This window comes from Pelodiscus sinensis, chromosome 3, assembly GCF_052426305.1.
Source record: "Pelodiscus sinensis isolate ZL-2025 chromosome 3, ASM5242630v1, whole genome shotgun sequence".
Taxonomy (NCBI): domain Eukaryota; kingdom Metazoa; phylum Chordata; order Testudines; family Trionychidae; genus Pelodiscus; species Pelodiscus sinensis.
The window spans coordinates 201,698,892-201,726,100 of NC_143054.1; the positions used below are offsets into that span (position 1 = coordinate 201,698,892).

The 27,209-nt window shown below is 48.9% G+C and overlaps 1 protein-coding gene across 2 annotated transcripts in view; it reads right to left on the reverse strand.

The window, feature by feature from the left end:
- ATL2 (atlastin GTPase 2) overlaps nt 1-27,209 on the reverse strand; it is a 66,051-nt gene that overhangs the window by 18,832 nt on the left and 20,010 nt on the right. The window contains exons 2-9 of one of the 2 annotated variants that reach the window (XM_075925852.2): nt 21,179-21,435; nt 14,597-14,731; nt 13,020-13,124; nt 11,283-11,333; nt 9,843-9,899; nt 6,974-7,066; nt 6,530-6,668; nt 4,251-4,345 (exon numbers count right to left, since the gene is read on the reverse strand). In XM_075925852.2, the coding sequence (XP_075781967.2) occupies nt 4,251-4,345; nt 6,530-6,668; nt 6,974-7,066; nt 9,843-9,899; nt 11,283-11,333; nt 13,020-13,124; nt 14,597-14,731; nt 21,179-21,435 (932 nt within the window). Of the gene's footprint in view, nt 1-4,217; nt 4,346-6,529; nt 6,669-6,973; nt 7,067-9,842; nt 9,900-11,282; nt 11,334-13,019; nt 13,125-14,596; nt 14,732-21,178; nt 21,436-27,209 lie in introns of both variants that reach the window. The other variant, XM_075925851.2, reaches the window with a different exon arrangement.

Genomic DNA, 27,209 nt, shown 5'->3' on the forward strand with positions numbered 1-27,209 from the left:
CCCGGCAGCACCGCACGGCGCCCTTTCTGCACCCTGGGACCCGGTCTTGTCCTCGGCCCCGCCCTGCCCGGCAGCACCGCACGGCGCCCTTCCTGCACCCGGGACCCCGGCCTTGTCCTCGGCCCCGCCCGGCCCGGCAGCAACGCACGGCGCCCTTTCTGCACCCGGGGCCCCGGCCTTGTCCTCGGCCCCTCCCATCCGGCAGCACCGCACGGCGCCCTTTCTGCACCCTGGGCCCCGGCCTTGTCCTCGGCCCCGCCCTGCCCGGCAGCACCGCACGGCGCCCTTCCTGCACCCGGGACCCCGGCCTTGTCCTCGGCCCCGCCCGGCCCGGCAGCACCGCACGGCGCCCTTTCTGCACCCGGGACCCCGGCCTTGTCCTCGGCCCCACCCAGCCCGGCAGCACCGCACGGCGCCCTTTCTGCACCCTGGGCCCCGGCCTTGTCCTCAGCCCCGCCCGGCCCGGCAGCACCGCACGGCGCCCTTTCTGCACCCGGGACCCGGTCTTGTCCTCGGCCCCGCCCTGCCCGGCAGCACCGCACGGCGCCCTTCCTGCACCCGGGACCCCGGCCTTGTCCTCGGCCCCGCCCGGCCCGGCAGCACCGCACGGCGCCCTTTCTGCACCCGGGGCCCCGGCCTTGTCCTCGGCCCCGCCCAGCCCGGCAGCACCACACGGCGCCCTTTCTGCACCCGGGACCCCAGCCTTGTCCTCGGCCCCGCCCAGCCCGGCAGCACCGCACGGCGCCCTTTCTGCACCCGGGACCCCGGCCTTGTCCTCGGCCCCTCCCATCCGGCAGCACCGCACGGCGCCCTTTCTGCACCCTGGGCCCGGCCTTGTCCTCGGCCCCGCCCCGCCCGGCAGCACCGCACGGCGCCCTTTCTGCACCCTGGGCCCGGCCTTGTCCTCGGCCCCTCCCATCCGGCAGCACCGCACGGCGCCCTTTCTGCACCCGGGACCCCGGCCTTGTCCTCGGCCCCACCCAGCCCGGCAGCACTGCATGGTGCCCGTTCTGCGCCTGGGGGGGCCGCACTGCGCAGCGCCCCTTCTGCTCCTGGGGCCTCGTCCTTGGCCCCGCCCAACCCGGCAGCACCGCCTGATACCCCTTAAAGTGAGGCAGCCCAGGCTAGGGCCCGGCCAGCCTGTAGTTTGGGTTGGCTCAGACTCCAGCCCAGCAAGCTGGAAGGCAGAAGCCGGCTTAGCCTAAGGAAAGGGAAAGGGAGAGGGAGAGGAGGAAAACAGGCAGGGGTGGGAGAGGAAGAGGCCTGTGCTGAGGGGAAGGAGGCAGGTCAGGAGAAGAAAGGGGAAAGCACCAAGGGACAGGGTGGAGGAGACACAAATGCCAGGGGGCCAAGAGGAGACAAGGAGGGAAAGGGCAGGAGGGGAGATGTCAGTGGGAGGGGGGGAAGAGGGTGATGCTGGGAGAGGAGAGGGGAAGGGCACTGGTGGTTTGAGGGGGAGAGGGAGGTGCTGGGAGAAGGCTTGAAAGAAGGGGTGGGCATGAGGAAAGCAGGGATGGAGCAAGACATGTGAGGGCACGGGCATGAGGGGAACGGGGGGAGAGGGTGGTGAGGGGATGGGCATCAGGGCAAAAGAGGGCAAAGGGGGAGCACCAGGAGGGTGCAGGGCTAAGGGAAGGTGCAGGTGCCAGGGGATTCTGGGGGTGAAGCAGAAGGGCAGACACCTGCAGAGGAAGGACCAGCACCAGAGGAGAGAGGCGAGGGAGGTGTTAGATGAAGGGATGAGGAGGGGTAGCTCACATGAGCAGAGCGGGGCTACTGGAGGAGTGGGCACAGTGGGGGAGAGAAGGGCTGGTGGAGAGGGGCTGAGGGCAGTGAGAAGCGCGGGAGTCAGGACAGCAGAGGAGGGTGAGGGGTTGGGGGGCAGCAGGCACCAGGGGAGCTCATGGAGCAAGGGGAGATTTGGCAACAGAAGGAAAAGGTAGCGGTTTATGAGATATTTAATAACAGTGGCACATCCAAACAAGCCACATGAACTCAGTACTGGTGCACAACACAAAATTCATTCTGCTCATGGGAGGAAACTTAGAGGGAACACTTCCCCAGCCTCTCCGCCCCTGAGTTAATGTCACACACATTGAGTTAATGCAACTGCAGGATAGCTGCATAAGGGGGGGGGTTGGTGGGGGCCAAACTAATTCCTATTGGTAGGAGGATAGTGGAAAAAGTCCTGGGGATGGGGGAGGTCACATGACACCTTTTACTTCTGGTCATGTGTCCATCTTGCCCGGAGAGTGTTACCTCTAGGGGTGTGGCCAATGGGGGTCAGGGGCATGGCTAATGAGGGTCAAAGTACATTTTTAAAAATTCTTTGGGCGCACAGCCTAATGAAATGTGCTGCGCACGCCTATGCTCCTGTACCCCTGTGCTACCACTCTAGGGCGGGCAGAGGGAGAGAACGGAACATGCAGACCTCTATGCTGGGGCTGGGACTTCCACTTTCAGGAAGGAAGTCAAAGCACAGGCCCCTCAGACCACCCATGATGAGACAGGCAAGCAGCTAACCTGCACGGAGCTCTTCTGAATAATGGACATGAACTAGACCAGGAGAAGAGCAAAGTGAAGAAGCTCTTAACGTCACTATTTCCTGACTCAAGGCTGCCCTCCTCATCTTAGTTTTACTCCCTTGCGCCTACGTGTTAGTCTGTATTTGCACGATCACTTAGTCTTTTCACCGCACCCCATGTCGTTCAGTGCACAGGTCGGACAGTGCAATATGAATTAGGAAGCAGTTCTTAAATATGTATGTATTTTATCCTCACTTTTCAAGGTCTGTTCCCTTCACATTCACTGTACATCCAGTCCCTGAACTAAGTGAGGCAGAGGTCCTATGGAGAAAAAAAATCTGTACGCAATCATGTAATTAAAGACTGTCTACTACATGGGCACAGTCGGGCCAGAGTTTTGGCTGTCAGAGCCTCCTTTGCATGCCCCCTCGTATTACACAGGAAGTTCCTTAGAATTTACCTCCATCCGCTGTAGCAAAGCCAGCACTACACTGTGAGGTTATAAAAACAATCCTTTGATTCTCTGGCGGCAGCAGCAGTGTGTGCGTGATACACATTTTTAAACCGCTGAAATTCTCCAAGTCACAACAGATTTTTCACCAGCACCCTACAAGGCAGACTGGAGACTACACACGACTTGTTCTCACGCTTCTGCGGCAAGCCAGGAGACACTGGCAGAAGTGTTTTGTTTTGGTTAAAACCAAAGAGCATGTCCCCCTACACGTACAGCTCTGGAAGATATTCAGCCCAGAGACTTGACTGAGCTATGCTACCAGCTTTTCAAACGGCAGTGCGTAGACAACTAGTCACAGGTGTAACTATTCACGATACCTATATTTAAAGTTCTATCCGCTCCAAGATGGGCACTTCGCTCTGATGTGTCTCAAACTCAGTCCAAGGACACTTGAAGAGAATCTCTAGTCAAGAAAGATGTGCGACTTGCAGTTTGCTCCTACATTCATCTGAGAGGCACACCCAAAACAGCAGCGCACTTAGCCATACACACCGGTTTCAGAAAGTCTAAGCCAGGGTGGACAAAAGGGCCTCCGCAGGCCAGATGCGGCCCACCAAGCAAGTTGATCCAGCCCACAAAGGCCCTGCCGCTCCCCCACCTCCAGGCCAATCAGGGTTTGGAGGTGGGGAAGCCCGCAAAGTTTCCTCCCCACCACGAGGGGCTGAGCACTTAAAGTCAACTGCCAGCTGCTGCTTAGCTGGTGGGTGACTAAGCACAGCTCCTTTGCAGGGCAGGAGCAGGGAGCTCGAGACTTCACATGCTCCCCTCCCCAGGCCTTGATTGACCTGGGGGTAGGGGGGAGTACACCAAGTCTCCTCCCATCACCAGGGACACAGGTACCTAGAGGGAACTGCCAGCTGTTCAGAACAGCTGGTGGCTTTGTCTGGGGCAGGGCAAAGACTTTACACACTCCCCCACCCCAGGCCAATCAGGGTCTGTGGGAGGGGAAGCACAGATGTGTCCTGGCCCCGCCCCTTCCACCTGAGGCCCTGCCCCTTCTGGGGCAGCTTCAAAAATTATTGCCCGCCCCCTGGTCTAAGTGCTGAAATTGAAATCAAAACTGCCTGCGTCTCAGAGTGGCAACCTAGATACTACCACCTCTTCTTTGGGAACATCTTAGTCTAAGATTAGGATCACTTTTGCAAGGCTTAAAAAAATTAGTACAAGCATTTGCCTACCTTAAAATATTCTACAAGATCTCTACAAGTCACCTTGGATCCGCTGATCTCTTTTTCTACCAAGTTTTCAGGAGCAAGTAGTAAAGGAACCAGATTCCGCAGCTCTCTCTTGAAATCATCATCAATGTCTGGTGGAAATGGAATCAGAGAAAAAGGTGATCACCTCAATGTCAGGTAACAGTGAGTTTCTTCTCTATAAAAGCACCCTGACAACAAATGCCTTTAAAAAAACAAAAGCATCCTGACTCAGAATAAATTCCATATCCTGAAGAAATATCTAAGGCTTAAGGAAATACTTTAATTCTACAAGAGTTTTCAATTGCCAGAGTAGCACTGGAGTAAACAGAATAAATTCACTGAAAAAACAGTTCACAAATAACCGTGAAGTTTCTGCTCCTGGCACATAACTAGAGGAAACTGCCCTAAGTGAAAGAAAGTTTTTACATTACCCTTTGACACACTAGCAGCTCTTCACCCTCCAAAATAGGACTGTAATTACTGGGATTTTGGCTGGAAATCCTCTGATCTTAGACACAGCAGAATCCCACTGCTGGCCACCTTGGGCTTCAAATCCTGATTTTTTTAAATTAACGCAGTAATTCTAATTCTGAAGGTATCTTACTTAGTATGTCTTTAAGAGAAGCAATTTCAGCCTTGAACAATATTAATGCTCAGCATCTACTCCTAATTTTAATGGCTCTTACACAGTGTTAATGCTGCAAGTTTATAGCCAACAGCCACCTGAGAATAAGGAAAAATATCACTGAATTCCTCCATGTTCAACAACCCAGAAAGAAAACATGCCAATGCACACCCCTAAGCTTCACCTTTTAACCCCAAATCATTCAATAACCTAGGGATGGAAGCGACCAGTCAACTATCCAGTAAATAGAAGCTTAGCGGATCCTCTGCTTTCCTCCCTTCCTGCCTCTATCAAAGAGGCAGCAAGCTGGGGAAGGGGGAGGGGGGAGGGAAGGGAGCCAGCTTAAAAGGCCCACTGCAGCTGCTTCAGCTTTTGAAATGTACAAGAGTCCTGTGGGGTTCTTGTATATTTCAAAAGCAGAAGCGCCACAGGGAGCAAAGCAGCCACTGTCTGCAGGGACCCCAGCAGGAAGCTGGGCCCACCCCCCGTGAACAGGGGCTGCTGCCACCAAGCAACCCTTGTTCACGGCTGCCAGCCTTGTCCACTGCGAACAGAGGCTCTCCAGCACCAGCGCATTTGCAGCAGACAGGAGCATCCACCACAAATGGGCTGCTGGACTCAGCAAGAGCTGGCGCAGTCCCGGCTCGCGCTGATCGCTGCACCCCTGCATTTTAAATGCAGAAAGGGCCTGGCGCCCCGCTCTGCAGAGCCGCAGCGCAGGCATCCTGGAGCTGGCACAGGCTGGTACTGCTCAGTCCCAGCCAGCTCCGGGAGCTCCCCCCGCTGCAGCTCTACAGAGCGGTCCAATCGACTAATCGTGTAGTAAATATCAATTGTCTTGACTATACGACTAGCCCGGTGACCACATTTTATCATCCTTACAATAAACTCTACACGTAAGGCGGGTGGGGAACCTCCAGCCCACCTCCCAAACCTGGCCCCCGCTTTCCTTTGATCTGGCCTGCTGCGCAGACTTTCCACAGGCCAGCAGCCCTGTGCGTTAGCAGCCCCTGCGGGACTGGCGCTGCGAGTATCCCCACAGGGACGCCAATGGACAAGCAGGGAGGAAACAGCGACGCTCTGCCCCAGCAGTTCCCAACGGTCGGGAATCCTGGCTAGTGGGGGCAGCGTTGCACACACAGAAAACAGCTTCTAGGGTCGGCACAGTATCTGGGTAGGGTGGGAGCCTGCCTTAGCCCTATTGCGCTGCTGACTGGGGTAAGTAGGACCGGACAGAGCTGGCACCCCACAACTCCTGAACCTCTGCCACTAGCCCTGAGCCCCCTCCTATAACCTGCATCCCCTCCCAAACCCTACCCAAGATCAGAACCCCTCCTGCACCCTAATTCCTTCCCAGACCCCGCCCTCCCACCTACACACCCCTTGCCCAAAGTCAGAACCCCTCCTGCAGCTTCACCCTCCCAAAGCTGGCACCCCCAGCCAGGAGCCTGCTTCCGCACCGTGAACCCCTCATTTCCGGCCCCCCGGAGCATAGGGGAACCTTGAGTACCCATGCTCCTACATGGGGCTGTATGGCCCCCAACTGATTTCTATTGTGGATCAATGGACCCCAACAGAAAAACGTCCCGTCCCCGCCAACTTTGTGCCACAACAAAACAGATTCAGCGATATATAACCAACGCCATTAACACAATGAAATGCTTCCTACCATTCAACCTCCCATCAAAATTTGGATTAGTTGCAACTTTAAGACCAGGGTGAGGCAAGAGGAAACATCCAAGGTTGCTGAAACAGGAGCGAATATGCTTTCTTACATTCTGTAACTCTTCGTGCTGGTTTTGCTTTACCTGAAAAAAAAAAAAATCAAGTAAGAATTCTAAATGGCTCTGTGGAACAGAATGCAAGACTTATAATTAAGTTTAAGTTGTAGGAAATTTATGAATAGATTTAATACTTTGTCTAGCCTTTTTCTCAATTTCTATAAAAATGTAGGTCAGACAGAGGCAATTACTTGTCACATTTAAATGTCATCTGTCTTACAGAAAACAGCAAGCAGAAAAATATTTAGCCAGTTGTGTGTAGCTAGCTATCTCAAACAAAGACCCACACCTGAACTAAGTAGCCATAGTTTGGGGCCTGTAAGTCACCTTACCTGCAATCTCTTTTCTAGAAAGTTTTCTCCTCCTTCCAGGCCATACGAGTGTTCATAAGGATAGCTCCAATCTCTAATTAAGAACATTAGTGTCTACATAGAAGAGCACAACAGTGAACAGTTAATGTCATATTCTCTAGATTAGCAGAGATAATCCAAGACCCCTACCTCTGCTGCTGCTAATTCAACAAACTATAATCCCAACTCTGATTAGCTGGAATTCAGGACACTTGTTATTCCGCCATGTGTTGTGAGCAAGTACAGCTGAAAGAGCATGTCAAGCTAGCATATACTTGTGACCTTTGGCAGCAGAAGAGACATTCTCACCAGCTACTCTAGTTTCTCTGTCCTTTGCCAGCCCAGAAATAAGGGTGTCTCTTTTCCATCAACTGGAGACATGAAACAGATCTTATGACATCACTCCTCCTATCAAGAGGGGAGCTAGCTGAATGGCACTAGCCATACCCACTTACGGTCACTTGACTATTTAGTTCTTATATCAAAGCTAGACCAAGTAGAAGCAGCACACAGAACAAAAAGGAGGGCCTGAAAGAGTTTGGGAAACACTGAATTAATAGGCAAAGGAAAACGGGAAGGGAACTCAGTTCAGAATGTTCATGTCCCTTGGCGTAAGCCTGCCTGGTGCGAACAGGCATGAGCATGTGTCCCCAAAGAGCTAGAGCCAGAACACCCATTCCTCCTTCAATGTACTTTTAAAGGAGCCCTGACTGTCTCATCACAGGTCACTGCTCCAGAACAAGGCAAACTGTTCTGGAGGAGCATGGCACCACTGCGCATGCGCAGAATTTATGTCCCCCGCAGATTTAGTTTCCACGCAGGAAATAACCATCGGAGAAGCAAAGGGAAATCACAAAAGCAGTCATATAACCCTCCCAGTAGTGAGTTTCAGGTGCCCAGGGCAGCCAGTTGAGAGGTATACACTGTGGGGAGAGCAGGACTGGAGAAGACACAGCTGGTGGCTCCACACTTAGTTGCTAGTCCCAGGTGGGCTATGGAGGGCAGGACTTCTTGGATGGCACCCAGGGTTAGGGCAGGCCCTCCCCCAGTCACAGGAAGCACTGCAAGCTCTTCCCTTACCGCCCCCCATGCTTCCTACACTGATCGCGCTTCAGCTCTTTACAGCAATCCCTCCTCCTGCTGCTGCTCTGCTATCTGTTCAATCCCCATGCCTCCAGACCCCCTCATACCTAGACCCTTCCACCAAACCTCTTTGCCCCTGTACCCAGAATGCCCCCAAGAGCCTTACGCCCCCTGCGCCTGGACCACCCCAATGAGCCCCTCGCACCCTACAGAGTCCCAGCCAGCTGCAGCTGGATCTCCACTCTATGCAGCCTCAATTCCCTCAGTATCTGGACCTTCCTCAGAGCTCCAACCCCATTCCCTGATCCCCCTGCTGAGTCCCAACCACCTTCACACCTGGACCCCCTGAAGAATCCCATTATTGTTACATTCTGAAGCCCCCCTCCAAGTAAGCACCCATGCATCCAAGTTTCCTGACCATATACCCAGATCCCCCACTAAGCCACTGAAACCACCCCACACCTGGATCCGTCCTCCCTTACTAAGCCCCTCTATACTTAGTTCTTTGCCTTGATGAGCCTGCCTGCCCACATCTGCCATGGAAGGTCAGGACTCCGGGGTGTTTCTGGGGCAGGCCTACAGTATCTGGGTTGGGTGCAGCCCCCATATGCTCAGATTTTGTCTACACTGCAGGGTTTTTGCACAAGAGAGTCCACACTGCATAGATGTTCTTGCGCAAGAAAGCTCTGATTGCCATGAATAGAATGGCCATCAAAGCACCTGTGCTTTTTCGGATAGGCTCTTTCTGTGCAATACACCCCTGCGGAGCCTTGCTCACATGCCTTTTTGTGCAAGAGCTGTAGTGCAAAAAGGAGTTCTGCCTCGTAGAAGGAGGTAAACCTTCACCGCAGAAAGATCTGTCACTTGACTGTCGATTTGCACTTGAGATATGGACACTCTGACGGTTTTTGTGCAAAAACCTTGTAGTGTAGACAAAGCCAGTCTGTGTGTGGGAGAGAAGAGGTATCTGCACAGTGATCTCCCGTCTCTGTCCAGCCCCACAGCCATGCTGGATTCTCCACATGTATTTGACACATACAGTTTGCGTTATTTTGCAGAATGGTTAGTTTTGCAGTGCTGAATGCCTCCAGGAGGAGGCACAAACCAGAATGGCCAGAGTAATATTGCTGATAGCACGGCCTATTTATAGACTTGCAAAATCCAGCACAAACTATCTAAGGGCAACTATGAAGGAAAAAGGCAACTTGAGAGGTTCCAAGTCCTCTCACCTCCACTGAAAACAGAGCAGAGTGAAGCTAGGGCTACAGCTCCTTACATAGGTCCACGCTGAGCATCTGGGCGTGTACGGGAACACAGGAGTCCTTAACTGCTTCCCAGAGGATGCCAGCATTGGTGACTCACATCCCCAGGAGCAGGGATCTATACTGTCCAGACTCCAAGGAGAGCAAGACAATTTGAAGGGATCTCATGAAAGCTGTTCTAGAAACAGTTAAACATAAAACCCCATCACTATTTAGGAGAGTTCAAAAGCTGAAAAGCTCTTAAAAATTGTTCATAACTCAACCCCCTTGCCAGATTTGCTTCAGATTTTCTAGGAAGATTCTATGCTAGCCTGAGTCCACGTACATGAAGTTTCACCAGGAAGATTACCACGGTTTGACTTTTCACATGTTGCCCAGACTTACAACAGAAGATGACTAGCTTCAGCCCAGCTAATTACTCTCCATAGTGTAAATTAACTAATTTCCTACCCTATGAACAGGTATTGGACAAATAGGTAAAAGGTTACAGTTTTGCAATATATTACCTGAAATGGCTTTTGGTAAATTTCTTCCATAGCAAGTCTTCCATACTCTGTAAACAACTGTTAAATGAAACTGTTAAGAATAATGCTAAATACCAATTACAAAAAGAATCTGTGTTGCCAAATGCTTCCTCTTTTATACATGGAAAATGTAATGGCTTCCAATTTTTAATTGAATATAAAAATAGCCCTGAAGTTAACCCTCAGCATCTTAAGGATGAGAATCCCAGTACTCAAGAAATTGCACTGAGGAAGGAGTTTGTATACAGGCAGTCCCCGGGTTACGTACAAGATAGGGACTGTAGGTTTGTTCTTAAGTTGAATTTGTATGTAAGTCGGAACTGGTACATATTGTAGGGGAAACTCTAGCCAAACATTTTTCCAGAGCTCAGTTTTATTCTCCCACACCTCACTTCCCTCAGTCCTTTAGTCTCAAGCTGAAGTGTCTGCTGAGAAAAGCCGCTCCGCGTCTCCCTGGTCTGCTGGGGGGAAGCAGCTAGTGCGGGGTTGCCTCACCCCATTTGTAAGTAGGGATCCGATGTAAGTCGGATCCATGTAACCCGGGGACAGCCTGTACTTTCCTTGGCCTCTCAAGGGAGTCTGCCGTCATTCCAACAAAATCCACTCCTCTTCCTGAAGATTTCCCCTTCCCCTTCCTATAGTTCTCCTAGAACCCACCATCGTCTCTCAAAAGCCACCCACGCCACAGCCTTCCAGTGTCATTCTCCAGATCACCTGGTCACACAGCTGACACCTTCTCCCCCTGTGGCTTCCTAAGCTACAGCGGTTCCCCTGCCCAATTTCTACATCCAGCCCTCCTTGGGCAGCCATCGCCTGACACAGAACGCTCCCAACGCCGCCAAGGAGGGCCCTCAAAGTGCACGCTCTGGAAGGGGATTGTGCCCATAAAGTGGCCATTTAGGGCACAGCTAGTGCTGCCAGCCGCCCAGACAGGGACTGAAGGACAAGCCACAGGTTTCATTTCCCTAATCCAAGTATCTTCCCATCCCACCACAGGAGAGAGCTGAGGGAAGGAGATATTGCCCAGACCCTCTCAACCCCAAACTACTTTCCACAGCCTGCAATTGCATGGGTCTATATCTATCCCCCTTTCCCAGCTTCATCCACCAGGCAGTTTCCCCTCCTCGATCATGAATCTCATCCTCACCTATAGAGGAAAGTCCCACCCCACTCAAGTCAACCCCAAAGTTGGCAACTAGAATCTAACTGAAGTATCAGGGTCCCCTGGAAAATCAGTTTCCCTTTAACCTCTAGGAAACTGACCAGTTATTTTGCTCAGCATGCACTCTGGAAAACCCCAGTAAGAAGCACTTGTGCATTAGCTGCATCTGAGAAGTCAAATCAAGCAAAAGAGAACTGAAAAATTCTCAGAGGAAAGCTTCGCAATCCCAGTCATACTAAGTAAACTCCGTCTATGTTTACCTGCAAATGCTGGAGATCATCTTCTTGAATGTTCTGGGACAAGTTGTAAACCTGTAGGGGATACAGCAGTTCCAGATTTTTAGCAGGAGACATTTATTCTTCATGTTTCCATAACAGATTAGTCTATTGAGATCTAAGCAGCCATGTCAGAGCAGTACCACGTACTGCATTTGCACGTGCCACCTGGGCGTCACTATGTTGGACAAAATTGCTGTTTAAAGCAATCAGTTTCCTAATCCTAGCTAAGAAGAGTTCTTTCAAAAGTCAATGAGCTGCAAACTCTCTTCTGTTTTAAATTGGTTGAACATTCCCCTACATGAATAAGGGCGGCACATTTAGCATTAGCAGCTCAAACCCTTTCAATTCCTAACTCAGATTGCTTAGAGCAGGAATAGGTGATGCCCCAGAACATGCTACTATAATACTGTGTCAGATAGAACCCTAGCGGTGTTGGCCCAGAGTTGCTAATTCTTTGCTATATATTGCTTGAGTTTGCAGAGTTCTGTTCCTTTCCTTTTAAATATCTCAAGAGGACACAGATCTTTGCCAGTAAATCATGGCCTTGCCTGATCCTAGGACTGATAAGACAGTACCAATACTGAACACTGAGGCATAACTCAAGGCAGGGTCAGTGATCTATGGCTAGATTTGAAGTTGTACAAGCCATATGTCAGAACAGGAAAATAATGTTTTAAATGCCTACTATGGAAGGTCAGCACAGTATTTCAAAAAGAAAGCTCTTCAATGTACCTCATTACCAAAGTGAAACCCACAAAACAATTTTCTAAAAGTTTGTTGTACAATGTTACTTGTAACTAGCAAGATTACTTCAACAGAAAGGGAAAAGTAGGATTCTCACTCCCCAAAAGAGTTTGCTTAATGAAACTGATTGCACACAGCTATCAAATGAACAGATGTGTGTTTGTAGGAATCTTTTGGACAGCACCAATGAAGAGAAAAGCCAGAAGTCATACAAGATGACAAGGGGCTCCAGGGCAAACCTATCATACTATCTCATTTTTAAAAAGTGGATCCGATTTCAAGTTGACAGTGTCTCTAAACAGCCACAAGAACTCATTTTCTTACTCATTAAAAGTGGGTAATGACTGTACCTTTCCCTCCTTCATGACTATTAGAAGTTAACTGGTAAATTTAGAAGACAACTTTGAAACTTATTTCCTGAGTCAGGATTTTGTTTGTGTATGGATTTCTAACAGATATATGTAAAGACCTACATTTTCAAGAGGTACTAACGAACAAGTGTCCAATCTGACCCTTCTTAAAAAGATCTGATCATTTTTGAAAATTTAGACCAGTCTCAAATATAGTATCTAACAGACATACTGCGAAAAGTTTGACAAGTTTTAAATGTAGCAGCAATAGTGCATTTAAGAAGTTATTGTACTACGTCAGTCCTCCCTTTGTACAAGCTGGACTATTTAGCAATTTTCATCGTGCATCTTTGTGGAGGTGTTTGATTTAAAAAAAAAATCTGGGATTCCCTAGAAGCATTGGCAGCACAACAGAACTAGGGACCTGTAATGGAGAAGTGTTTGGGCAATCCATGCTCCGAAGAGAGATTCATCTGCAATACTTTAAAAATGAATAGGCAGATCTCTTAAATACTCTTTAAAATGAGTAATGGAAATGTAAAGTCTGGCTATAGATATATTTTTATGAGGTCTTCTAAGCCAAAGAGGTTTAAAAGCTGCTGTTTATCAGCACAGCTGTTCTCACCTGGACAGAACTTGTCATGGTGCTCAGAGCAAATACCGTCGCACAGTCTTTGATAGTGGATTGGCTATCAAAGGCACCTTGGGTATCCATAAGTAGTACAGCCACCTAAAGGGTTTTAAAAGCAGCAATAAGTTCACCAAGACTTTATGCTTTCACCTCTAGGTTGCTGGATCAGATCCAACCCACCTAGTGGAAGTCATTGCCCCGCCGAGGACTCGTTAAAAAAGAGCTGATAGTCTCACTCCACAACTCAAACCACTACCAAAGAGTGACACCTTTACTGGCATTCTGCAGGGAGGCCCTGGATAGAACAGATACAGCGTTAGCCTCCCCCAGAAATCTCCGCAAGCCTGAGCAATAAGGCACTCTTACAGGGCACTGTAGGAGAGCCAGCCCTTGCTGTTGATTCTGACACACCAGAGGACTTTAGGTTCCAGGGCTAGCAACCCAGACCATTCCTAAATGCTAGATGAGCGATTAAAGCTTACTTCAAGATATGATGCAATGAAGCAGTGTCTGAAGGAAAATTAGATGTTCTGCTGTTAGCTAAGGGATAAACAGTGACGCAGTCTTGACTTCAAGACACATCTGTCTGATCATCTGGATCTCAAAACAGATTCAGATTTCCTTTTCTTTGAGTTATAAAAGATTAAAGAGAACAAATGGGGAACATTATACAAGCTGCTAGAGACAAGATCCCACACTTTGACCATGCTGAGTCAGTCTGCTAGCCCTGACTTGGAAATCATGGAAGTTAGAGAGACAATTCTACGCAACTCAGAACACAAGATTCTTTATAACATTCACCAAGGCCACCATCTACTGTACTTACCTTTTAACATTACCCAGGCAATGATGTGGCCAACCCTCCCTGGGGGCTCTAGCACTGCCTTGCCTATGAAAAGGCTCTGAGGGGCAGGGGGCACACAGATGTGGAAAATGTAACCCTTCTGGTGAGCAGGGATTGCATATTTCACTACTGACAATGCAACTTGCGATCACTTTTCTTTGTTGTGAAGAGCTTATGTATAAACTTTTTTAATCTCAAGAACAACCTCACATCCAGGTCGGTACAGAGAGGGACAACTAAACTTCCACATACATTTAAAGCCTGGCCTCCAGATACTTTGTGGCCACCTGTACATCCCACTGAAGTCTAACTGCAGACTATGACAGCATCTCATTTTGCAGAATTCGTTACTTTTTCTGCAGAAGTCTTCCATTTGCCAGAGCATTGGCGGTTAATACTGCAGAGCCATTTCTAGAAAGTCTTCTACAAAAGCCTCAAAGTATCCTGAACAGCAATACGCTAGCCAAACAAAAATCTTTTAAAGAGGATTTGATTCTAGTTGAGTGAAACTAGACACACTCTCTCTCCCCCCTCCCCTTCTGTACCCTAATCCCTCTCTGATATAGAAGTGTTATTCTTAGAAATTTTTAGGGTTAATATAAAGAGTGTGTGTCACTGAGAAACCTGGGACAGCTGATCACTTCAAAAACTAACATTATAATCAAGTTCACGAAGGCAATGAAAGCTTATGAGGTTATAAAGGAGGAGTCCATTTAGAAATATTTACCTTTGTTCCATCCAATTTGTCAATTACAAACACTTCGCTCCATATCTGAATGCCAGTAGTTTCTCTTTCACATCCACCTCTCCACGTAAACCCAGTCAATGGCTCATTGTTCCCACCTATCCAACAGGAGGAATTCTGTTAAGAGAAAGGCACAAACTTACTCAACAGCAAAAAGGAAGGCTTGTAGAGTTGTATTTTAGCACACTGCCATATACTTTCTTAGAATAAGCTTTCAACTTACAAAAAGGATTAGAAAGAGGTTGCTTAGCTGAACCTGGAGTCAGAGCAGTCCGCACTTGCGGCACTACAATTCACGTGCTTTCTTCATGAAACCTTTGGAGAGTAGGGCTGCCCACATATGCAAATCAATGCCATCCCAACCCCCAAAAAGGGCAGCAACCTACAGTTGTTTCATAGAATCATGGGACTAGAAGGTACCTCAAGGATCGTCCAATCCCCTGCACTTACAGCATGACAAATATTACCTAGACCATCCCTGACAGGTCTTTGTCTAACCTGCTCTTAATTTTCCACTGTAACTTCAGAGTGGATATGCAGAGCAGACCATGTTAATCTGCACAGAACACCTAAAAACAACTAGTGAAAGACTCATTACCTGTACCATTTTGAGAGCATCCATGCTACAATATTTAATACACTATTTCACTCTAGCAGGGGCTGAAAAAGGGAAATTCAAACACATGCCCCTAGAATATTTAATAAACTTAGTCTTGTTTTTACTGTGCAGGTATTAAGTGCTGTGATATTAAGCATTGCGCTGATCCTGAATTGACTTGTACAGATATGCACCATTCCTTTGGGAACAAATTTGGTAGTTCTGTGAGTAGCTAGTGTCAGGGACCAGTATCACAAGGAAACACTACAAAGGGTCTGGAGTGCACCAATTGTAGTAAGTTGAGGGTCAGTAACATGAGGGTCAGTAACATGGAGTCAGCAGGTCTAAATAGAGGCTTGTAACAGGAAAACAGCAACAGGCCTGCAATCCAGTGAGCAAGACGTTGGTTCAGTAACACAGGAGCCAAGAAAGAGGCCCTATTGATAACTGTGTGATTGTGTAAGTTAGGTAGAGCATGGAAGGACACAGGGGGGCACTGGGTACAGACTAAGCCGAAGGGGAGTAACAGAACATCTTAAGAAATGTCTTGGTACAAAGACTCCCCAAAAACTAATGCACAGACCAACCTAGGTTCAGGACCAGGTCGGAATTGACAGCATGAAGGATAGTAAGCAAGCCCCCCTTCCGTAAGGTGAGGGGTGGTATCTAGGCAACAGAGGGAGGTAACCTGGTATGTAAAGAAATGATGTAAGTTGTTTGTACCTGTCTATAAAAGGACACCGCAAAAGGTGCTCTCCAGCCAACCTGGGGGAGGGGGAAGGGGGGCGCACTGGGCGCTTGAACGGCAGGTGTCATTGCCTAAACTTACAGAGTGCACAGTAGCTTAACTTTGACTAACTGCTGTTAATATCTGATATATGGCAATAGGCCTGCCCGGTGTTGGTACCTTGTCAACGCAGGCCATAGTGCCCAGTGGTGTAACATTGTACTGATCTCTGTTACCAACTGGTAGAGCTTCGCATTTGACAATAAACCTGCTCGACTGATTTCAAACCTTGCCTGCATCTGTTGTTTTCGGGGCCTCTCAGAGATCTCCTGTGTTGACCCAAGTGCACGGGGTCTAGCACTTTAGATAAAGGGAGCACCCATTGTTATGCACGCAGCCAAAAGTTTATCACCAACAGAGTAGAGGTCCTGTCAGGAGCGCGCCAGGGTGATCCGGACCAGACGACACTGACACTGACAGTCCAGACCACCGAAGGTACCGAGGTATGACACCAATTAGTAAACTTCAAGGTCAAGTCAGGGCTGACAGTCATTCTTCTGAGTCTGGGCTACCAGGCTGCTGCTGCTAAGGAGTGGACAGCCACCTAAGCAAACGCAAAACGCCCTCATGCTACAGGCAAGAGAAAACAGACACCTACCCGTGTGTAACTGTTGTGCACCACATCTAAAAGAACATGTCCATTCTGCTGCAGGGGCTACCGATTTTTCCCTTAGGACTAAATGTTGGAGTAATAGTACCCTCTGGTGTCTCACGTCACTGCAGAGTACAAAGGGCCATGCTGCCCTGACTTTCCTGTTACTTCCTACCATAATGATAGAAATGTAGCCGTGTTAGTCTGGTGTAGCTGAAACAAAATACAGGACTATGTAGCACTTTAAAGACTAACAAGATGGTTTATTAGATGATGAGCTTTTGTGGGCCAGACCCACTTCCTCAGATCAAATAGTGGAAGAAAATAGTCACAACCATATATACCAAAGGATACAATTAAAAAAAATGAACACATATGAAAAGGACAAATCACATTCCAGAACAGAAGGGGGATGCGGGGGGAGGGGAGGAAGGAAGGTGAATGCCTGTGAGTTAATGATATTAGATGTGGGGAAGGGTAGATGTCTGAGAGTTAATGGTATTAGAGGTGATAATTAGGGAAGCCATCTTTGTAATGGGTATAGTAGTTGGGGTCTTTGTTCAGCCCCCCGCGGAGAGTGTCCCGCGGAGAGTGTCGAGTTTTAGCATGAATGCCAGTTCAGAGGATTCCCTTTCAAGTGCAGATTTGAAAGTCTTCTGAAGTAGGATGCATGTGATTAGGTCATTGAGACAGTGTCCTTTCTGGTTGAAATGGCAAGAAACTGTTTTTTCTTTGTGATCCTGTCTAATGCCCACAAAACAGACATTAGACAGGATCACAAAGAAAAAACAGTTTCTTGCCATTTCAACCAGAAAGGACACTGTCTCAATGACCTAATCACATGCATCCTACTTCAGAAGACTTTCAAATCTGCACTTGAAAGGGAATCCTCTGAACTGGCATTCATGCTAAAATTCGACACTCTCCGCGGGGGGGCTGAACAAAGACCCCAACTACCATACCCATTACAAAGATGGCTTCCCTAATTATCACCTCTAATACCATTAACTCTCAGACATCTACCCTTCCCCACCTCTAATATCATTAACTCACAGGCATTCACCTTCTTTCCCCCCCCCCCCCCCGCATCCCCCTTCTGTTCTGAAATGTGATTTGTCCTTTTCATATGTGTTCATTTTTTTTTAATTGTACCCTTTGGTATATATGGCTGTGACTATTTTCTTCCACTATTTGATCTGAGGAAGTGGGTCTGGCCCACGAAAGCTCATCATCTAATAAACCATCTTGTTAGTCTTTAAAGTGCTACATAGTCCTGTATTTTCCTACCATAAGGCTCTGATAGGGAGGGGTCATGTGCAGTCACAGAGACACTCAACCATCCTTTTGAGTGACTGCACATCCATGCCTCTGCTGCCAATGACTCACCAGGAGTTCAAATGGGAAGTGGGCTCACGGCCTACATGAACAAGGATTGTAGGGCCACTTGTCCAAATCTGGCAGAGTTTCTAGACTGATGAAAGATGGCATAGAGGGAGGCAAATATAAATGTGGAATCAGACTTCTCCATTCCAAGTGTCTGCAGCCAGAAATACCATGGAAGTTGCCAGAGACCTGGTTAAGTGAGCCACCAGTTTAGCTGGAGGTGCAGAATCAGCCAAAACAGTAACACACACACGGAAGCCCAGGAAGGTCCTCTGAGTGGATAGTGGGCAGGCCTTTACTGTCTGAAACTGCAAAAAGCTCAAAGACTGAAAGGCCTAGTCTGATCCAGAGAAAAAGCCAAAGCTCCCCTAGCATCTAGAGCCATGGTGTCCGAACAGTTCTGAACTAACCACACTCAACCAGCCACAGGTGACTAGTAGCTAGCATGTTGGACACCAGGGATCTAGAGCCTGGAGCTTTTCTTTCCCAATACGTGAATGAGGCTTTGGAAAGAAAGGCAGTAAATAACCATCATGCTGCCTAACATCAATCTTTCAGTTGGCTACATCCAGCTGTCGGGTGGGCTGCTACGACTCAAGATCTGCCACGCTGGTCTGAAGAGGGTGAAGGAGAGGTCATTCTGGACTCTGACCGGGAGGTCTCAGCTCTGTTAGCTTTGAAGTAGCAACTGTACAAACAGCAGCAGAGGGGCTCCCTCAGGGCAACCCTCAGTCCACATATTAAACAGCAGAGGAACTTGAAGGCCTATGGCACAGAGGTTGCTATTCCAAATGAGGCAAGTTTCCTTATTTGAATCAAGCGAAGAGGAGTATTGCTTTGCTCCAATGTTCTCCATGTTTACAGCCACGTTTGGTACCAGGAAGTAAGACTTTACCAAAGGAGGGAGATGAGCCAAAAACGCTCAGCACAACGGTTTGGCAATACAATGTTCCCTGGGTGTCAGACCAAGATTTAGGGTACAGCTACACTGCAAGCTGGGGTGCGTGACTAGCCATGCCAGAGCAAGTTCACTAAAGATAGCAGTGAACCTGCAGCCACAGAGGCTAGCTGCTTGACCACACGTCCAAGGTCCTAGCTGGGCTTGTACATAGGCCACTAGCTCGTGCTCTTGCAGCACTACTCATTTTTAGAAAGCGCTGCAATCCCCTCCAGTGCAGTCATTCCTCAAGCGCAGATTTTTCTCTAGCCACCACTAAGCCACACTGAGTACCTGAGAACTGTGAAACAGCTGCCAAATCAACAGCAGCCAGCTGTTCCGTACAAAATTAATAGCCTGTCTCAGTGAGAAGAGACACAGGATCTTTAGTTACAGCTAATAGTTTGGGTCCCCTTTGTCTCCTCAATAAGACTGAAAGCACAGCCCTTCCATAAGTCTCTGAACTGCAGATAAACTTCATAACTCTTCCCCTTACAGAATTTGGTGTAAGAATTAATTGAAGCCACTGATCTTTTTAAAGGCCACAAACAGAAATCGTAAATAGTCAGTGTTTGTAGTCTATGCTTTTCCATGTCATACTATACAAGTATTATACAATCAGACCTTTTTAAAGTTTGAAATCTTGTTCTGATCCCGCATCATTCTTATGAAAAACGTTTTATCGTGAGTTAAGAGCCAGGAGATCAGGCTGTCCATCTGATCCAAAGCTACAGCTAAGCCACACTTCCTGCTATCTGAGCAGAAGGAATTAGTATCGCAACATGCCTCTAGCTGACAGACATTTGGTAGCTAAAATTGCCAATGCTGCCATTCATTTTGGAAGCATGCCCTAAAAGAGTGTCTATGGAGACAGCATGTGAGTAACAATTAAGGATGTTAAGTATCAGGTAACTAATCAAATAGCCGACACACCATATTGATTAGTCAACAGGACGCCTCTGCCCTAGGGCTGTTGCTACACTTCAAAGGCGAAAGCACCGCATAGAGCCCAGGCTCTACACAGCGCTTTTGCCTTTGAAGTGTCACAAGGAGCCTGACCCTGGGCTCCCCGTGACATTTCAAAGGGGCAGCACTGCATGGAGCCTTGGGTCAGCTTGGGACTCCAGCTGATCCCAGGCTCCATGCAGCGCTGCCTCGTTGAAACGCCACAGTGTTTCAAAGGGGAGGCTCACACGATTAATCATGTGATTACATTTTTTAATTGCTTGACAGTCCTAGATTTAAGTTTACAGCATCCCCACCCTGCCATCCCCCAGTAGTCAAGATGTCATGTTACTTCAGACACCTACTGGACAGTGGATTTTATTTAAAGTGCATTCAGTGTGGGCCAAATTCCAAACTGCAGAACCAGGGACCACACCGCCATGAAGAAACTCCAGGTACTGGGGAAAGAGCAGATGGAGAGGACTCAGAGGAAGACTGGACTGGACCCCTATACTGCACCTCCATCTCCCTGCCTGCTTCGCTAACACCTGAAGTCCCCCCTCCACACACATACACTTTGTTGGTAACTCCTTCTAGAGACTAGAGATGTTTTAGGCTGCTTTTTCCTGGAAGCACCAGCAGCTGTCTACCTGGGCCTGGGGCCAGTGGCCAGGCCATCGACACAGGAAGGTGGCATGGCTCTTGCTGAGTGAGGCTGTTAGGCAGGCTTACAGGGATCATCTGTGTTGGCACAGTATGTGTGTGTCGGGGGGATGGGGGGGAAGAGGTAGGATTGGGGAGGCAAGGCGAATATGCCCTCAGAGCTCACAGGTGGTTCTTAAGAGTGGTATGGAAAGGGCTTGTTTGAAGAGCCATTTGGGCTGGTGGTTTTAGAAGAATTTGGCAATGTGTGAATCCAAGGACAACAGACTAATAAGCCAACTCTCCAAGCAGCAACTGACAGAGCTACGGTCAGGGAGTCAGTGACCTTGGGGGGAATTTTGAAGCAGAAGCCTTTAGCCACAGGGTATTTTAAGGTCTCTTGCAGGCCCCCACCTTCTGCACTCGGAGTGCCAGAGTGGGGAACAGCTTTGACATATGCCTAGACTATTCCCTGAAATACTGGAATTGACTGGACGCTGTATTCAAATGTTACCACATTGCAGACAAAAATGCCAATGCAATGTAAGGCCTTTGCAAGCTCCACCAACTTTTTTTTTTTAAAGAAAGGTATGGCATATAAACAAGGCCGCCAAAGCAAAGAGCTAGCAAATTAGGTGGTATCGTATTTATTCTTCCAGGGACAGTTTTCAACTACTCACCCTGTTGTACATATATCTAAGCATGAAGTCCAGTAGAAACGATTTCCCTTTGCGGAAAGCCCCTGCTACAGATACAACTACTATATTGAGATCTTTTATGTGCTCCTGAAGCAAAATGTGCTCCAATGCCTTTTCATCGAGTTCAAAGTTATGGTCATCTTCACGTGCAAGGACAATTTGTATAGGGCAAGGCAGCTTCACTTCTGCTTCTGCTTCCTCTTCCAAGTCCACAGGGGCATCCTCCTCAAGACTCTTATCTAGAAATTAAGATTTGAAAAGACAATTAGTCCATCAAGCTAAAGAGATTCTATTTTTCTGAATTTGGGCAATAAAATTCACAGATTTTTGCCAGGGCTGAAGAACTCTGTAGCTGGAAAGCTTCTCTTCCACTAAAAGAAGTTGGTCCAATGAAGAGTATCACACCCCTCTCCCCCTTTGTCTCGCTAATCAACATGGTTACAACACTGCAAATATACCAGGGGTCTCAAGTTTACCGTAAAGCCAGTGACAGTACTCAAATCCTCCCCAGCAGAGCTCCTGGGGGGAGGTGGTCTCCGTGCGTGCACCCCCACACGTGTCTTCCAGCACTGCCTGCTGGCCACGCTTTCCCCCCTGTGCGCATCCCACCATCCCACTGCAGGTCTGGCCACATCATTGGCAGTGCAGCGGGGCATCGTGCTGCTGCCAGCATGTCTCTGTGGCCCAGGGAAGTGTGTGCATAGCTGTACGCTGTGAAATGACTTACTCATTTTGTGAAACTGACTCGACTGCAGTGATGCCAACTCTCCCAATTTCATCACAAGTCTCCTAATACTTGGGGCTCCCCCCCACCCCCAAAAGCCCTGGCCACATTATTTGATTAAGCCTGATCTAGAAACTTCACTACATGATTCCTCATGCACCACTATCAACAGCCAGCACTCCGACTGATTACTGCACCCTCACCTGTGCCCCAGGGGCCCGGCCTGGGAGACACAGCAGAAGAGCGCGGTGGGAGTGGTTTCCCTCACAGGCCAGATGCACTGCCCCCTTTGATGAAGGGGTCCACTCCCTGTGCAACATGGAGCAGAAGCCAGGGGAGTTGCTTTAGCCCAGCAGTTCCCAACCTTTTCCAGATGGGGACCCATTTCGACAATTCAGGAAGACTTGGTGACCCACGACAATTCAAAGACGGGGGGAAGAGGGAGGACAGAGCCACCTGGGGAGACACTTGGCGACCCTTTGAAATGCAATGGCCACCCATAGGTTGGGAAACCCTGCTTTAACTAAGGGCTAGGGCGGGAATCCTCCGCACAGTGCCTGGCTCTCAATCAACAGGCACTGGATATTGCTTTCAGTAGCAAGCGTAACCCACGGTTGTTCCAGAAGGCAGAAAAATCTCCAGTGTCTGGATAGACAGAGCCACTTCAACTCAGTGACAGTGTCACACAAGCAAGACTCGTGTGCATGTACGTATGAAAGCGAGAAAGATCTGTGTGTGTATAACAGGCAAGGAAGATAAAATACACCACCGCAGTTTGCTATTTTAATGGCTCTCCTTAATTACAACCCATTATTTTAAGGCTGTCAGCATCTCACAGCGAAGAAAAAAGGACTCGTGGAGCCCTAGCCTCCCCACTTCCCCCACCAACCATGCCCCTGCACAGGGATCCCCCGTGTCCTCCGGAGTAAACAAAGCAAAACCCCAGCAGGTAAGTCAGACGAGCTCAGACAGGAGTACAGGAAAGCAACAGCTGGGTGGCTCTCTGGCAACACTTTGCCTCCCAGCAGAGGCAGCCAGCCAGCTTCACACCCAACAGCGCCCTCTGCTCCTGGGAGCATGAGAGCAGGGGGGGCCTGGATGCTGCTGCAAGCTGTGTGCACTAGGGATGTAAAAGATTAGTCAACTAGTCGCAGCTGCTGCCCCTTTAAAACGCCACTTCTAGGCCTTTCAAAGGGGCAGCCATGGAGCCCAGGGTCAGCTGGCGACTCTAGGTTCCCAGCAGCACTTCCCTGGAACCCGGGGTCAGCTGGAATTCCCAGCTGACCTCGGGCTCCCCATGGCTTTGAAATGCACAAGAGCCCCAGCTGGGGATTCTTGTGCATTTCAAACCAGGCATGCAGCGTGCAGCCCAGAGTCAGTGGGACTTCCCGCTGGCCCCAGGCTGTATGCAGTGTTCCACCTTCCTCCTTTGAAATGTACAAGAGCCCCCATCCTTAGTGTGCACTTTCCATCCCCTCCTCACTCCCTGGCTGGCAGCCACATGAGCTGGATGGGAAAAAACTTTCTAAGTGTTTCCGGGTGCTGAACTGGGGAGGTTCTCTGGCCACAGAAGGCTCCTGGGCTGTGACTTTAAGACCATGACATACTTCTCATGGATAGTGTAACGATACACAGGTCAAAACATATTGCAATGAATGACGACTTCGCGAGTTTTATAAGCTTTCCTGGAGAACATAATTTATTCTGACCGTTTGCCCATTTCATATCAGTCTTGTGTCTTTTCCCTCCCTCCCGGCAACGGCATGAGTTCTGACAAAGAAAACTATTTTATGCAGGGCTGGCCTTACCATGAGGTGAACTGAGGCATCGGCCTCAGGTGCCAGACTGTGGGGAGAGGCACGCCACTAGGACCCAGAGAATTTAGACCTTCCAAAGTTTTGGCCCAAGCGAGGGGGATAGGGGCATCATTGGAGCTCCCCGCCTCAGGTGCCAAAATGTTGTGGGCCAGCCCTGATTTTATGAGCTCTACATGTAAATACACTCCAGAGCAGCACCTGCCTCTTAGCACCTCAGCTTGCTTTCCATTTTAAAGGAATTTTGTGTTTGAAATGATCTTTTCAGCATTAATATTGTGAAACGCCTCAAAAAGCTTTGGAAGTGCCGCTTTTGCCACAAATAAGGATTTCTGCTAGCTCTTCTCACATGAAAAAAAATACACAATTTGCTCAATACAGACTATGTCACAGGAGGATAACATTTCTGGAATACTACTACATCTCTATTGGCATAGAAGGCTGACAGTTTTGGAATTGTACTAACAATATTACCTAGGATGCACAAAGCAACACTGAACGACTGTTGAAATTTATAAACTGCTTCTTTCCAATTCCAACACAATGCAGATTCTAATCCCCAAGTACATTGGGAAGTTTGCACTTTCAACACAACTTGTTAACAATTAGCAAACATTAAACATAAAGGCTTCTAGCTCTGTATGAGAACACAGTGAAGTAGTAAGCAAGATAAATTTATACATATCCTAAAATATACCTGAATGGGCATGCAAAATGCAGAAGGGATTTTGCACCATTGGAAGAAAGTGCATTGAATGAAGCATTAATATGATGATCTTTTCAAAGTCAAGAATTTAGAAATAGTTTCTCTTTTGAACTGACACTTCTTCCTGACCCAGCAGAGAGTAAAGGCCACCATAACTTTGACACAGTTTACATTACACATAAAGAGCCATCATTAGCAGCAAATCCCTTAGCCTGGCTTCTCTTAGCCTTGAGCGCACCTAAATTGGTCTTTTCCATCAATTGGGTGATAGGAGTGCTACAACTCAGGTCAACCTCAAGCTTTCATTCAGTTTCTCCTGCAAGTGAAGAAAGTCACGACTAAGTATTCCCCATAGGCATAAAGATGTTTTCTGTCTGGGCTTTTTATGACTTCTAGAGAAAGGAGAAAGCACAAGTTTCTGTTCCTTGAAAATTCGCCTTACCATTTATCTTTGAGCACTGCAACTGAAGTTCCAGCAAAAGTTGGAGATTATGTCCTTTAAACATTCATGGCAATGTGCAAAGGCTTATTCAAAACTTCAGTGTGCAAATCCAGGCACGGATACAAGGCCTCCCTGATTTCTGCTGGGCATACGGATCCCGCAGCAGTGCACACATATGGTGAAGTGTACTTACACAGAGTCGGTCCACAGCAAAAGATCCCCCTTTCTCCATGCAGACAGTGTGCAGCACACTGCAAGCCACAACAATGTTGACTACGTTGGTGTCCAAATAGTTCTGAAGGTAGCACTAAGATTCCAAATGCACATTCTAGCATCATCCTACTGCCACTGGGTCGGTAGCTTACCCTCCTTTGGAATCATGGCACGATTCATAAGCTATGGCAACAATGGATAAACAGTGTCCCCTAGAGGGGAGCCGTGTTCCACTTCTATGTTAATTGGTGGGAACGTCCCAGTTTGTCCATGAGTCCCTGTCTCCTGACTAACTGGTATTATGCCTACTAGTGCATTCCGTGAGAGGGTCCATGAACCTGTCCTGTGGTCGGGTCACAGCCTGCCTAATGACGGAGTCACGCTTTCTGTGGTTTACGTACTCGTGATCCTTGTGGAGGGCAGCCTCTCGACATGAGTCCCATCAATGGTCCCAGTGCAGTTTACTCAAAACCAGCAAATATTTTAGGAAAATGTGTCATGCCCATTACCTTTGGGTACATAGCCCTGATCTACTCTCAAACCTGTGCCACCATCTCCAGTTTATTTTCCAACTTCAAAGTAGTTAGCCGCAGACCTATAGCAGTCTGAGGTAGCCAGCTTCTAGACTGCTAAAGCTACTCACTTCTGGACCAGGATGGACTCCCTCCAATGGGTGACCGGAGGCTAGAGGATGGGGCTAACTGACTATAAATCCACAGTAACATCCGCTTCTTCCTTCGGAAGTATGGTGCATGCTGCTGGTCATCCCAGCATGACTGTGCTGGTGGCCCTGCTCCAGAATCATCAGTCTATGCAGGTGGAATCTGCAGCTAAAGCAACAGGCATAAGCAGTATCAGCTGAATTGCAGCTGGCACATCAGCATGCCCCCCAAGGTGTTTTGGCAGCTAACACGTCCACCAGCATCTTGCAGGTGCCCTGCCTTCTCTCTCAAGTTAGCACTAAGAATACTAGAGGGGTTCTTCCTAGGGATGCAATAGTGTAGTAGGTTAACCAATTGTTGAGCAAAAGCTTATTGCTGTAGACTACATGCAATTCCCTCTCCCCACCCCCCACGCCAGTAATTTTTTTTTTTTTTTTTAGCAGGCTGGCCAGCAGCCCAGCTCAGTCCTGGCTCACACTGGGTCCTGGACCTACCCCTGCTGCGGCTCTGCATTTCAAATGTATTAGGAGCCAGGTGGGCAGGCAGCCTGGCTCAGTTCTGGCTCGTGCTGGGTCTGGGAGCTCAGATAGCCCCTTTCCCCCATGGTAGAGAGGGGCTGCTGCCACCCCACACCGCTGTGGACCAGCTCCCACCTGGCATCCCGCACTGCTGCCTCGGATACAGAGTCTGCCAGCCCTGCCCTGGGGGACTATAGAATAGTTGACTAACCGACAGAATTCATGAGGTTTCTCGACTATGCAATTAACCGATATTTAACATCCCTAGTTCTTCCAGGCAGGTTCTGGCTGCTGAGTGCGTGCTGATATAAGCTGACTCATCTGAATGGGCTGGCAGGCTAGCACCTCCCAAAGCATAGCCATACAATTCCGGAGAAGGTGCCTGTGTCGCACTGTGAAACAAGCCCCAGAGCAGCTTCGGCAGACAGGGGCACTGGGAGCCTGCAGAGACCCCCCCGGGCTCCAGTGGTCCCCTCCATCCTGCAGCCTGTTTTGGGGGGTGCTCCAGGGGCTGGCCAGCTCTGTAGGATGCACCCTGGCCTTCATGGCCCTCCTGTGGCCTTCAGGCGGTTGAGATGGAGGCAAGGCTCTCGGGCTGTCCCCCCTCCCGCAGTCCTCCACATCCTGCAGGCTGTTGGGGGGAGGGCACAGGCTCCAGGAGCCGATACCCCATCCCAGCACTTCCCCTCGCAACCTGCAGGCTGTTGGGGGGGCAAGGTCCAAGCTGCCCCCTCCTCTAGTGCCCTGCCCCCACAGTGCACCAAAAGCTGATGAAAAAAACCAAAAGCCACCTGATACTGGGATTTCTATTCGTGTTTTCCCTGGACTATGCTTGGACCTCTATCTTCTCAGCCTATGCCTTGTAAAGTCTTACAACAATTGGAAGCAGAGCCATGCAGCGGGACTGGGATCCCCGAGGGCCCACTGCCATGAC